Source organism: Orycteropus afer, unplaced genomic scaffold (assembly GCF_000298275.1).
Source record: "Orycteropus afer afer isolate SDZICR_OR568_19922 unplaced genomic scaffold, OryAfe1.0 scaffold00147, whole genome shotgun sequence".
Classification (NCBI taxonomy): domain Eukaryota; kingdom Metazoa; phylum Chordata; class Mammalia; order Tubulidentata; family Orycteropodidae; genus Orycteropus; species Orycteropus afer.
Window position 1 is genome coordinate 592,789 of NW_006921734.1, and position 13,295 is coordinate 606,083.

A 13,295-nucleotide genomic window follows, 5' to 3' on the forward strand; every position below is an offset into this window, starting at 1 on the left:
CTTAGTGCCTAAGGCACTTGACTGCTAACTAGAAGGATGGAGGTTCAAACCCACCAGCCACTCCTCGGAAGGAAGGTTGGGCAGTCTACTTCTGTAGTGATACTGTCTTGGAAACCCAAGGAGGGTTTGCTATGAGTTGGGTCTGACTTGATGGCAAATAACAACAACAACAATGAACATGTATATTGAGAGACATATGAGAAGGAAGAACATGGAAGGTTAGAGAGAGAAAGACCCATATTGAAGTCCCTGCTCTACCCCTTAGCTAGTACTTAAATTTGTGCACATCAGTTATCTTTTTATCTTTTTTAAGATAATTTTCTTATCTGCACTATGAGGATAATACTGTTATGTTAAAAGGATTAAATGTACTAATAGAAAGAATCTACTTTAATACATAGTGGGTAATCAATTATTATTAGCCTGTTTAGTTTTTTCCATATTTTGTATTATTAGGATAAATCTTTAGAAGCATGTAATTATTAGGTAAAAAAAAATTATGAACTTTTTTATCTTCCTTAAAAAAATGGTTTGCCAAATTGCATTTTAAATGATTGAGCCAATTAGTTCTGTCACCAGCACTATATGAGATTAAGTGTTATCACACTGCTGTCACCCTTACTGAGGAGCTCTGGTGATACAGTGGCTAAGGCATTTGGCTGCTAACCAAAAGGTTGGTGATTCACGCTACTCCACAAAAGAAAGATGAGACAGTCTCCTTTTGTAGATTTAAACCAAACTCACTGCCATCGAGTTGATTCAACTCATAGTGAACCCTCCTTGGGTTTATGAGGCAGTGTCTCCAGAGAAGTAGATTGCCAAGTCTTCCTTCTGAGGAGTGGCTGGTGGATTTGAACCACCAGCCTTCTAGTTAGCAGTCAAATACTTTAGGTACTACACCACCAGAGCTCTCCCTGTAAAGATTTATAGCCTTGGAAACCCACTGGGAGTCACTTTGAGTCACAATAGACTCAACAGTAGTAAGTTTGGTTTGGTTTGTAATATTTGGTATACTTTGGTTTTCAAACATTTGGTAGTTTAATAGGAGAAAAATGGAAACTTGTTTTATTTAGTTTGTAATTTTGATTACTAGTTTGAATATTAGTGCCTAAGGCACTTGACTTAATGCCTTAGGAACTACACCACATGATTGAGTGTCCAACTCGACGGCAAATAACAACAATAGTTTGAATATATTTGGATCTTTACCTATAATCCAGATTTGCATATTTAATGCTTTGTTGAAGATTTTTAAAAATAGTACTAGGAGCAAAAGTATACAGTGTAAGCCCAGTATCTGTTATGTCATTGATGTCTTTCCAGCACAAGGAAACATGTAGCTTTACATAATTCTTTGAGTACATAGGAATGTTTAAAATAAGCCATTCTCTATCTTGTTGTTGACATTTTGCAGCATTTTATTGTTGTTACCATAACTCGGTGCTGTCAAGTCGATTTTGACTCATACTCACTTCATGTGACAGAGTAGAACTGCCCCATAGGGCTTTCTAGACTGTAATCTTTACAGGAGCACATTGCCAGATCTTTCTCCATGGAGCTGCTGGGTGGATTTGAATGGAGTACTTAACCTTGCACCACCAGGGTTCCTTTCAAATGCTTGGTACTGTTCTTGGTATGAAAATAGGAGAAGAGAAAAAATAGTGACAATTTGACTATAGTACATGGAAAACTTAGGCAAAATAAGTGAATGATGAAAGTACTGAGGTAGGCATGAGTCAGAGACAGTGGGCAATCTGGAGTAGACTTGATGCTTTATTGCTAGTTGGCCCTGCTCTTTTTTGCTGGTGAAAAGGAGTGCTGTGTGCAAATAACCACAAATGCCTGGCAGGAAAGAGAGGGAGATCTCTCTTGCTTTGCTTGGCTGCTGTTCTTTTCCTGTTTTATCTGTGGTTCTCATTTAATAACTTTCCTTCTCTGAAAATATTGAGCTCTGTCTCTGGGGAATTTGTTATATAGGCAAACTGGATTTCTTCCTGTTGACTTTTAGCAAGGTTTAGCTATTTGTCAGAATTGAGCATACTTGAAATTTATGATTCCATGAATGGAATTTGATTGTAACAAAAGCACCAAAATGTAATGAGCATATTATTTGAATAGTATTTTCCTTTGGGTATTGTGGCTGTTGGCTGAGTAGCATAGAATATGGATGAAAATAAATAAAAGTAATAAGCCAGGCTTGTATCCTACATGAGTAAAGAGAGCTATTAATTGCCATTCTGCTGTTGTTATTAATAAGTCTAGTACTTTTCCATCTTAAATAGCAATCAAGGAAGGTTGATATACTTTAGCTTGGTACCTTTTATTCTACCTCAGAAATTAACACAGTTCTGAGGTAAGATATAAAACCAAAAATATCCACTGCCACTGAGGCAGTTTCAACTCACTGAGACTCTACAGGGCAAAGTAGAACCGCCCCATAGGGTTTCCAAGGCTGTAAATCTTTATGGAAGCAGATTGCCTCATCTTTCTCATACAAAGCCACTGGTAGCTTCGAACCATAGATATTTTGGTTATCAGCCGAATGAATGCATTACCCACTGCACCACCAGAGCTCCATAGGATAGAATCGAGAAGCTGTTTAATACTAATTAAAATTGAACAAACTCAAGTTAAGTGTGATTAATATGGCAATGTGATTTAACTCAGGAGGAATGTGTTCACATAAAGATTCATGTCCGTTATTCTCAGAAGGGCTGAGGGAACTCTAAAGACCAGTACTAATTTTATCAAAATATTAAATTAGTAAATATAAGCTTACTGTGACTACTTCTGTTTGACTAAATCTGCTTATACATTTCTTTTCCCTGTTATAAATAATGGATTAAGAAGAAATATCTAGTTGCTGTTAGGTGCCATTGAGTCAGTTCCAACTCATAGCGATCCCATGTACAACAGAATGAAACACTGCCTGGTCCTGTGCCAGCCTCACAATCCTTGGCACACCTGAGCCCATCGTTGTAGCCACTGTGTCAGTCCATCTCATTGAGGGCCTTCCCTTTTTTGTTGACCCTCCATAAAAGGTACGTCCAGAAATATCTAGGGATAGTTACTAATTATTGATTTAACATTTCTTCACCCCCTCACATTCCTTCCCCACTTTATACATATGCATTGCTATATATATGTATGTGCATACATGCATATATATATGTATGAGAGAGAGAGAATTCTTAGAACCACATATGTACAAAAACAAAACTAGAGAGAATATAGGAATTTCAGTCCCAAGCACCTCCCACAGAACCAGATACATGCTTAAGGCATATTAGGCCTCATCTGCTTAGGCAAATGGAAGCATGCTGCTAGCTGCTTCAGTAATGTTGTTCCCATAAGATGGTGTGGTGATACAAAAAGATTTAATTAAATAGCCTTTTATAGATTTTGAATTCAATACTTTATTCTTAATGTAAGTCAGGCATTTAGCAGAACAAGACTCAGTTGCTTGAAAAAAATGAAATAATTTTACCCTTGTTTCATTTTGAAATTTTTTTGTATGATTGTAAAAGAAAATATGTGTTAAAAAATATAATAAAGCAGAAAAAATCCACCATCTTCCTGGTACTCTGGGCCATCACAATATATATAATAATGAGAGATTCCTTACATCATCATATTTGTAACTCCTCCCAACAGACTAAATGTCAGTGATTATGGGATAATTTCAATTTTTAATGTGTGATATTTTAGAGAGATCCAGATTCTGAATGGTGATCAGTTATATTCAAGTTAGAGCCACCCATTTCTACTGAATATTACCTAGGTGATGCTATGTCCTTCTCTTGGTATCACATATGGAGATGTAAATGTCGGTCTGCCCATCAATGGTGATGTTAATTTTGATCATGTGGTAGAGGTGTTGTCCAGTTTCTCCAGAAAAAAAAAAGAAAAGAACCACCCATTTCTGTCACTGTTATTTTTATTCTAGTCAAATGTCTTTCCATTCACTATTTGAATTCTGTTTCATACTTATTGAGGTAATAAATGCTGCCCTTTGGTAATATATATTCTAGCTTTGTACTGACTGTAAGAATTGATAATTTCATGGCTGGATCATTTCACAATGACCATGAAATCTGTCCAGTTACTTTATGGAATACAGTAAACCCTTAGCTCATCATTTCTTGTGGCATTTAAACAAAATGTGTGAAATTCTTTCTTTATTGTAGATTGGTTGTGATCGTAGTCAAAACCTTGTGGACATTTGTAGGGCAAGGCAATTTCAGGCCTTTGTCTGTGATGCGTTGGCGGTTCCACTCCGCAGTGAGTCTTGTGATGCCTGCATCTCCATTGCTGTCATTCACCATTTTGCAACAGCAGTAAGTATTGTCTTTCTGTTTTCAAGAACTTGTAACTAAAATGGCAAGAATGAGGTCACGGACCCTGTTTTAGCTTTTACTTCTTTCCATTCTCTTCTCTTGCTGTCACATCCTTTGCCCTGTTTGTTAAAAAAGCACGTGGAATGGAGACAGCTACATGGGAATTAGTCATGTTTTCTTAACCAGAGGCCTGATTGGACTCTAGTTTGCATTTATTGCCTCAGGTTTATGCCTTTTTCCTACCCCAAGCATCATCCACCTTTCAGTGCCTTTCAAAGTCTCAGAGTCACAGAATTTTAGCTGGAAAAGACTTTAGGTGAGCATCAGCTCTAGGCCACTTGCTCTTTTCTCAGATTCTTTTAATAATTTCTGTTTTCCGTATTTCTTTCTGAACCCTCCCTCTCATTCCTGTCGTGAGTCTCACTTTGTTTTCATTCTTTTTTTTTTTAACCTCTTTTTTTCAAAGTCTGTCTTATATAGCTGGTAACCAAAAAAAAAAAACCAAACTCCCAAACTCACTGCTGTTGAGTCAGTTCGACTCATAGTGATCCCTCCTTGGGTTTCCAAGGCAGTATCACTACAGAAGTAGAGTGCCCCATCTTCCTTCCAAGGAGTGGCTGGTAGGTTTGAACTGTCAGCCTTCTGGTTAGCAGTCAAATGCCTTGGACACTACGCCACCAGAGCTCCCTGTATATAGCTGGTAGTAATATGTAATAGACTTTTAAAACTAGTGTTCACAATTTTAAAATAAGTAAAATTAGTATTTTATATTTTTCTTATGGGGAAAAAACCTTTTTATTTATTTATTTATTTATTTTGATGTCTGTGCTTTCTTGCCTGATATGAGAGAGAACTTTATTGATTCTCTTGTGATAGGATCCTGACAGTTTCAGTGACCTTAACTGAATGACCTTAACTGAATTCAAAACAAGAGAAAATCTGTCATTTGTCCCTTCAATTACAAGTTCTTTATTTATAATAGTAACCAAGGGATTCTGCTGGGCTGAAGCAAATGGGGCTGGAGAGGCTCTTTATAGCACAAGCCTGGAAACACCTAGAAACATGGTTGTAAGCAAAGAAAGGCTTAAAAGTAGCTATTATACCAGTAAATTAAGAAAATATATATTATATATATAACCTTTACAACATTTCCTCCTGTATATATATATATCCCCTTGCACTTGGATGACATATTGGCACACACTTGTCCCTTCAACCACAGATACAGATGTGTGTAACTCACTGACAGGAGACTCTTTTTGCCTTCAAAATATACATATACATTGGTGTGTGTGTGTATCTATTTTTTGACATTGCAAACGTGTTCAGTGCCCTCTCCTGTACAAAGTCTTATAATATCTCAGAAATTTGTCATCTCTACCTCTCATATCTACTGTTATTTATTTTGGCATAGTGCCTAAGGCCTGTGACTACTTACTAACCAGAAGGCTGGAAGTTCAAACCCACCAGCCACTCCTCAGGAGGAAGACTGGGCAGTCTACTTCCATGGAGATACCACCTCGGAAACCCAAGGAAGGGTGTCTATGGGTCAAATCAACTCGATGACAGTGAGAAAGAAAAAAATGAGAATTGACGGTCAATTATGTTCCGGTAATAAGCAAACCACAGTGAAAACAAGATGAAAAAGACTCAGTTCCTCCTTTCACAGAGCTCATAGTCTAGTGGGAGAAGCAGCATTTGTATATTTGTTGGTTTGGATTCATATGTTGTAGGTTGAATGCCAGGGATTTGGACTTGGAGAACCATTGAAATGTCTTACATGTATAAGTGCCTTGATCAGATGTGTACCTTACAAGGATTCTTTTTATGGCACCGTGGAAGATAATTCAGGATAGGATGCAAGATTGATTATGGAAACACAATTTTAGTTGTCCAGGTTTATCTGGGAACAATGAGATAAGGCAGTTAAAGTACTAGTAAAAGAGTTCTACTGCCCTGTTCTTCACCACTACAGTGTCCATTCCAGCCTGCCTGATTCTTCTTTAACATCACTCTTAGTTTTTATGTTCTTTTTGCCTTTGAGCAAATATTTTTAGTGAACTCTGAAAACAGTTTTCTTATCTGTAGAATAAAGATGATGTTTTGGTTACCTAGCTCTGGTGGTGTAGTACCTAAGGCATTTGACTGCTAACCAGAAGGCTGGCTTCTGGTTAACCTACCAGCCAGCCACTCCTCAGAAGGAAGATTGTAGTGATAACACCTCAGAAACCCAAGAAAGCATCACTATGAGTTGGATCTGACTCAATGGCAACGAGTTTGGTTTTTTTGGTGTTAGTGCTGCTCTAACATAAAATACCACAATTGGTGACTAATAAGTAGGAGTTTATTCTCTTATACCGGTTTGGAGGCTAGAAGTCCAAATTCAAAGTGCCAGGCTCTAGGGGCTGGGTGAGAAAGCCCCTCAACCCCTCGACCTTAGGCTTCAGCTCTGCCTCTTGCTCCCGGCCCACTGACACTGGAGGTTTTCTTTACTCAGGCAGCTACTGGCTACTGAGGCTGACAAACCCAAGGTCAATAAGTAAAAACACACAGTCCTCATATTACCAAACCACATGGTAGGCCATTGATTCAAGTCCATTAAGAGTCTGCATTGGCAGACAACATGGCAGGCTGCTGAATGCAGACACAGTACATGCTAGGTCCAGGCATGCCAAAAAGCTCAGAGACCTTTCTCAATTCTTCTCCTCATATGCTGGGAGCAAACCACATCCCTAACATAGTTACCCAGCTGCTCACGGCAGATTCCACCATGGAACTGATTACCGATCTTACCATGGGGAATAACTACATCCAGCTGCCCAACCACTCCAAACCAGGCCCAGCCAAGATGACATATAACCTTGACTGCCACACATGACAATAGCCTATTTCATAGAGTTATCAGGATGAATGAGACAGTCTATATAAATTGTTTATCATTATGTGTTGTACTTAGTACTATTACTATTACTCACTGCAACCCCTCCTTGGATTTCCAAGGCTGTATCACTACGGAAGTAGATTGGCCAGGCTTCCTTCTGAGGAAGGCCAGTGGGTTTGAACTGTCAGCCTTCTGGTTAGCATTCAAATGCCTTAGGCACTATGCCACCAGAGCTCCCTTGTACATAGTAAGAGCTCAGAAAGAATGTTAGCTATTATTATTTTAATAATTACTTTTGAGAATTTTTATAAACTCTTCTTACTTTACATTTTAGCTTAATTTCTCAATATCCCCCAACTCTATGACTCAACATAGAAAAACCTTTACAACATTTCCTCCTGTTAATTCATTTCTCTATAAATAACTCATACTAAAGCTGCTTTCTCCCATTCCAACATGTGATGTGAGATTATTTCTTTTGCTTTTTGGTCATTTTGAATGGGCCACTTGGGTGGGCAATACAGTCTATGTTACTTTGACTATTAAAGACAGATATGCAAGGCAAGGAGAGCTGTGGAACTGGAAATACAGTTTATTTTTATCAACTGTATATTTTTTTTGTGTGTGTGTGTGTGTGTAAACATTTCAAGTCATTAATTCTCTTCAGTTGCTAGGCTTGTATCTTTCAGCACATTTAAGCAGATGTTTTATGTTATTTCATCCAACTTTTATGGTTGTTTTCAGAGGAAGGGTTAGTCCAATATAAGCTACTTCATCCAGTCATTAATGGAGGGCTCAGAAGTAGAAGTCTCCTTTATACAGGTTCTTTGTACAACAAGCATTTTATAGATGCAATGATTAGCCGTTAGCCTAAAAGTGGTTCATATTACGACTTCTAGTCCTACAAGACATTTGACTGCTAACCAGAAGGCTGGCGGTTCAAACCTACCAGCCATTCCTCGGAAGGAAGGTTGGGCAGTCTACTTCCGTGGTGATACTGCCTTGGAAACCCAAGGAGGGGTCGCTATGAGTTGGCTCCGACTTGATGGCTGTGAGTTTGGTTTTTTTTTTTTGGTCTTACAAGAGGTCACCAGTTGTTTCATGTATCCCAGTCAGTCAATCAGGAAGAGTCACAGGAAGGATTAACAGAAATAAAAATTCCCTTTTCCTTACTTCTCAATACATTCTTTTCTCAATCACAGAGCAAAATGGCCATTCTCCCTTTTTCCTTTTTTATTTATTTTGTTAGGTTTCCTGAGCTGTTCATTCTGAATGAAATAGTCCTACAGTCTTCTTGTTTCCTTTTGTATTGCTGCCTGGTTGATAATTGGTAATGTCTTTTTTAATTAGGAACGTAGACTGGCAGCTCTCCAAGAACTTGTTCGACTCCTGAGACCTGGTGGGAAAGCACTCATTTACGTCTGGGCAATGGAACAAGAATATAATAAGCAGAAGTCCAAGTATCTCAGAGGAAACAGAAATAGCCAAGGGAAGAAAGAGATCCACAGTGATGCATCCATGCAAGGGCTGCTTGTGGAGCAAATGCCTGACCTAGACAATCAAGCTTCAGCAGGTTCTGACCCCTCCATTAATGACTTTTGGGACGGAGGCTGTAATTCAAGTAAAGTTACTAATTCTAAACTGCCTATTCACACTAACAGGACTAGTTTTCATTCTCAAGATTTACTGGTTCCTTGGCATCTTAAGGGAAACCCTGGTAAAGACAAACGTGTTGAACAACTTGGTACAACAGGATCCCATGACCAAAGTTCTGTGTTTCATCGTTACTATCATGTATTCTGTGAGGGAGAATTGGAAGCTGCCTGCCAGACTTTGAGTAGTGTCAGCATTCTGCAGACCTACTATGATCAGGGAAACTGGTGCGTGATTCTTCAGAAGCTCTGATTACCTATATAAACATATCATGTGTAGGGAAGAAATGCTCAGTTGTTATTTTATTTTTTTTTTTTGGTAGGAGACTAAGTTAGCTATTAGTTAAAGAGAAAATTTGTGGAGAAGTACGGAACAGAGTTCTAAACGAAATTTGGAAGTAGAGATTAATTAGGAGTCATTCAGTTGCCTACTGTTGCTGACCTCATTCCACCAATAAATATAGGCTCTTCCTGTAGAGTTTGATCTCTCCTTTACTCAGAGGAACAAGCATGGTTTTGAATAGTGACTGAAGTAGTTTGTGAACTGTTTGGGATCTGTTGATAAAAATACAGCATTTTGAAAATAAACCTTTGTTATAAAATGTTATTAAGTGAAAAGACCAGGTTTTTTGGGCTGATAGACCTTAGTGAATCCCCAACCCCCAGACTTTGGTCCCTAGTCACCCTTTAGGTCTGAAATTGAATTTACTCCCGTGCATTCCAGCCAAACAATAGGCCTATGGAGTGAACACCAGGTAGGTACACTCCTTAGAACAATCAACCCTGGGAGATCAGAAGGGCAGCATTTGCACAGAGAGAGAGCTCAAAGGGCAGGAATACACAGGAAACAAGGACACGGGGAAAAGGTAACCACAGGGAGGAAGTGGGAAGAGAGCTGTTACATTATTGGGACTGTAATCAGTATCATGAAACAAAATGCATATAAACTGTTGAATTGAAAACAAATTTACTCTGTAAACTTTCACCCAAATCACAATTTAAATAAAAATTCATTAAAAAAAAAAAATGTTACTAAGTGAACTAAATTATATAGGATTTTAATAAAGAAATCATGCAGCTTTTTTTTTTCCCCAAATAGTGGGATTTATCTTTGACAAGCCTTTGTTCAGGCTCTTTCTAATCCCTAGAATGTTGTTTTCTTCTTCCTCATCCCAAATGCCACCATCTTCTCCAGTCCTTGAATCAGGTGTGAATTTATGGCCCAGTTTGTTCCTGGGTCAAGGCAGTGACATCAGAATCTCTGTATCTTACCTGATCCCAGCCCAGGATCAGGCCCAGACAGGCCCTCTGCAATGGCATTGGTTGATTTGCCTTGGTTTGAAACCCTTCTTGTCTTGGTTTTCTCCTGAAGGAGGCTTTCCAAAATTATGGACTCCTCAGGGATAGGGATAGATCCTTCAACTCTGTTCAATTCATCCTGCACTCATGGACATCTTCCCTGGTCCCTGCCCTGTGGTAGGAACAGTGTGGTAGGCATCCTTCAAATGGGCCAGCTTGGACCTGCCTCAGGGTCCTTGTACTTGCTGCTGTTTGAACCAGCTTGGACCTGCCTCAGGGTCCTTGCACTTGCTGCTGTTTGAATCTGCACTTGGTCCCCCTCATTCAGGGCTCAGTTCATGTGTTAGCACCTCAAAGGGACTTCTTATTTAACTTCCCATTTTCACTCGGCTTCACCCTCTGTGCATGTAACCTCTAACCCTCTTTTTTTCTCGATAGATTTGCCTAGTCTAGGTATTTAATGGTAAATAGAGGATTCATAACAATATTTGACCTTTGTTTCTGGCTTACTTAACACATACAACATTTTAATAAAGAAAATATTTTTGGTGACTAGAAAATTGTCTAAAGTTCTACCTGTGACTGTTAGTTTCATAAAATCATAGATGAAAACCAGTCTATTCCCATACCTTACTAGCATGGAACTTGACATATAGTAGGTACTCAGTAAAATTTCAGTTAAGCAGATAGTGGCCATTAGTAGTTTAATTCAACAGATATTTATTGAGCCCCTACTATGTACCAGTCACTATTTTAGGTACTGGGAATAGGGCAGTGAACAAGAAAGAGAAAACTTGCCCTTATGAAGCATACATTCTAGATGAAGTGACAGACAATAAGCAAATAAATCAATATATACTGTAATTCCAGATAGTGATAAATACCCTGAAAAAATAATAAGAATAAAACAGGGTAAAAGGAAGGAGGAGATTTTCACCTGGGAGCAAAAGATTATTTTTAAATGGCTAAAATAACTACTAACCCTGACAGAATTTGTTACCAAAAGTTAATTGATGTTCTAAATGCATTGATCCAGTTATTGAAAATAACCTCAAATACTCTTTTTTACTTAAATAGTGAGAATTAGCATGTTTCTAGTTGTATTTAATTAGGCCTTTCTAGCCAAAGCGATGGAGTCATTATCAGGTATTTCTAGTTCATCTATAGTTTGTCCCAGTTCAAATACAATCGGGTTATGCGGTATCTTCTAGTAACTCAGTTAACTTACCACCAGGAGGAAAGAGCTGGAAACTTAACTGAGGTCAAATTCTCATGCAGAAGGCAAAAAGTGTTTTGTTTTAATACTTTACTCCTAGCATAAATTGTTTTTGTAGTACTAATGCTTAAAGCTAAAGAAAAATTCCTTTCTGTGAAAAATGACTGTGGAGAATTATACTTACATATCTTGTTACTAAGTATTAGTGATGCTTATCCTCAAGCACCAAGCTTTCAGAAACTTGCAGTGATTAATAATAGTTCTTAGATGACAGTGATTATGTTTGTCAGAGAGTATCAGTACAAGATTATAGTTGTTCCCCTTAGATGAATTTATAAGGTTCATAATACAGGAAGAGAATGTACAGCTAAAATATAGTTTTATTTCTGATACAAATTCTGAGACTTTCCATCAAAATTTAAAGTTCAACTTATCCTAATACACTTTAAAATCTAGATGAAATGGATGACTGTATAAAGATAAAAACATAAAAACTGACTCAAAAACAAAAATGGAAGATGCTTGCCTTATTAATGAGTTGAACACATTCTATATATTCTGGATATATGTCCTTTATTATATATATGTTTTGACAGTATTTTAACTTAGTCTGTGGCATGCCTTTTTATTTCATCAACAATGCCATTGCAAAAAGTACATGGAAGAAGCATCCTCTGATCTCCTCCAACCTTCTGAGGTGGAGACAGAATCACCATTAGCAGCCCAAGGCCAGTTTCTATGAGGCAGAAGTCAGACATGCCTCCACCTTCCAACCTTTTTACCAGTTCTGACACCAACCGTCCTTCCCTGCATTCTCTGCTCTGCTGTGTTCATAATTCGTTGTAAGGGTCACACAGATTTCAGATGATACTCACAATTAGGAGGTTTATCAGGGAAGCAACAGGTTGCAATTCAGGTTCAGGAATACACTCAGGATATGATTCTTTGATCAGGACTGCCTCTCTCGGCCATACCCACAGGCACATCATTCTTTGGCCTTTGGCCTCTCGGCCAGGCCTCTGCCCTGCTTGGGTAAGTGTTGCAAGCATAGGTGCACCTAGGCTCACCTCACTCTGCCAACAAGCCTCTTGCCCAAAGGCACTCAGTTTTCTCACACCATGGAAGGGCAAGCCCACACTCTGTCTCAGGTCAGTCTTTCAGTTCTGCTGCTGCTGCTTCTGCTGCTGCTGCTGTTGTCATCTCACTGCCATTGTCTTGGTGCAGGGATTTCAGATCCATGGATGTGCTACGCTCTCTTGTTCTCTCCTGATAGCAGTGAGATACCCCTTTTCCACTTCTGGGATGGCTCATTTTAAGCCTAGCAAGATGGCAAAACTAACCCATCCTCACATTAGGGTTCCATACACCTATTTGTACAGTCCCACTCCCACAAGGGCACCACGAACTTTACATTATTAGCAAGCTATCCAAGCCCCAGGGTTACAGGTGAAGAGAGACAACTCAGGGACGTCTGAAGTAGCAAGCGGGAAGAGCAAGAGAAAGGGGATTAAAAGCCAGGAAGCCAGAGAGAAGAGCAGTCAGCCGAAGGGATTAGGTGAGGAGAGGCAACTCAGGCCCGCCCAGAGCAGCAGGCCAGAAGAGCAGGAGAAAGGGGATAAAAAGCCAGGAACCTGGACAGAAGAGCAGTCAGCCCAGGTTACAGGTGAGGTGAGACAACTCAGGGACGCCTGAAGTGGCAAGCGGGAAGAGCAGGAGAAAGGGGATTAAAAGCCAGGAAGCCAGAGAGAAGAACAGTCAGCCGAAGGAATTAGGTGAGGAGAGGCAACTCAGGCCTGCCCAGAGTAGCAGGCCAGAAGAGCAGGAGAAAGGGGATAAAAAGCCAGGAACACGGACAGAAGAGCAGTCAGCCCCAGGGTTACAGGTGAGGAGTGACAACTCAGGCCCGCCCA

At 39.2% G+C, this 13,295-nt stretch overlaps 1 protein-coding gene across 1 annotated transcript in view; it reads left to right on the forward strand.

The window, feature by feature from the left end:
- Window positions 1–9,123, forward strand: part of ALKBH8 (alkB homolog 8, tRNA methyltransferase) — a 77,763-nt gene extending 68,640 nt beyond the window's left edge. Inside the window, exons 10-11 of the mRNA XM_007945988.2 lie at window positions 4,188–4,337; window positions 8,569–9,123. Coding sequence (XP_007944179.1) covers window positions 4,188–4,337; window positions 8,569–9,123 — 705 coding nt within the window. The remainder of the gene's footprint in view (window positions 1–4,187; window positions 4,338–8,568) is intronic.
- The last annotated feature ends 4,172 nt before the right edge of the window (window positions 9,124–13,295 follow it).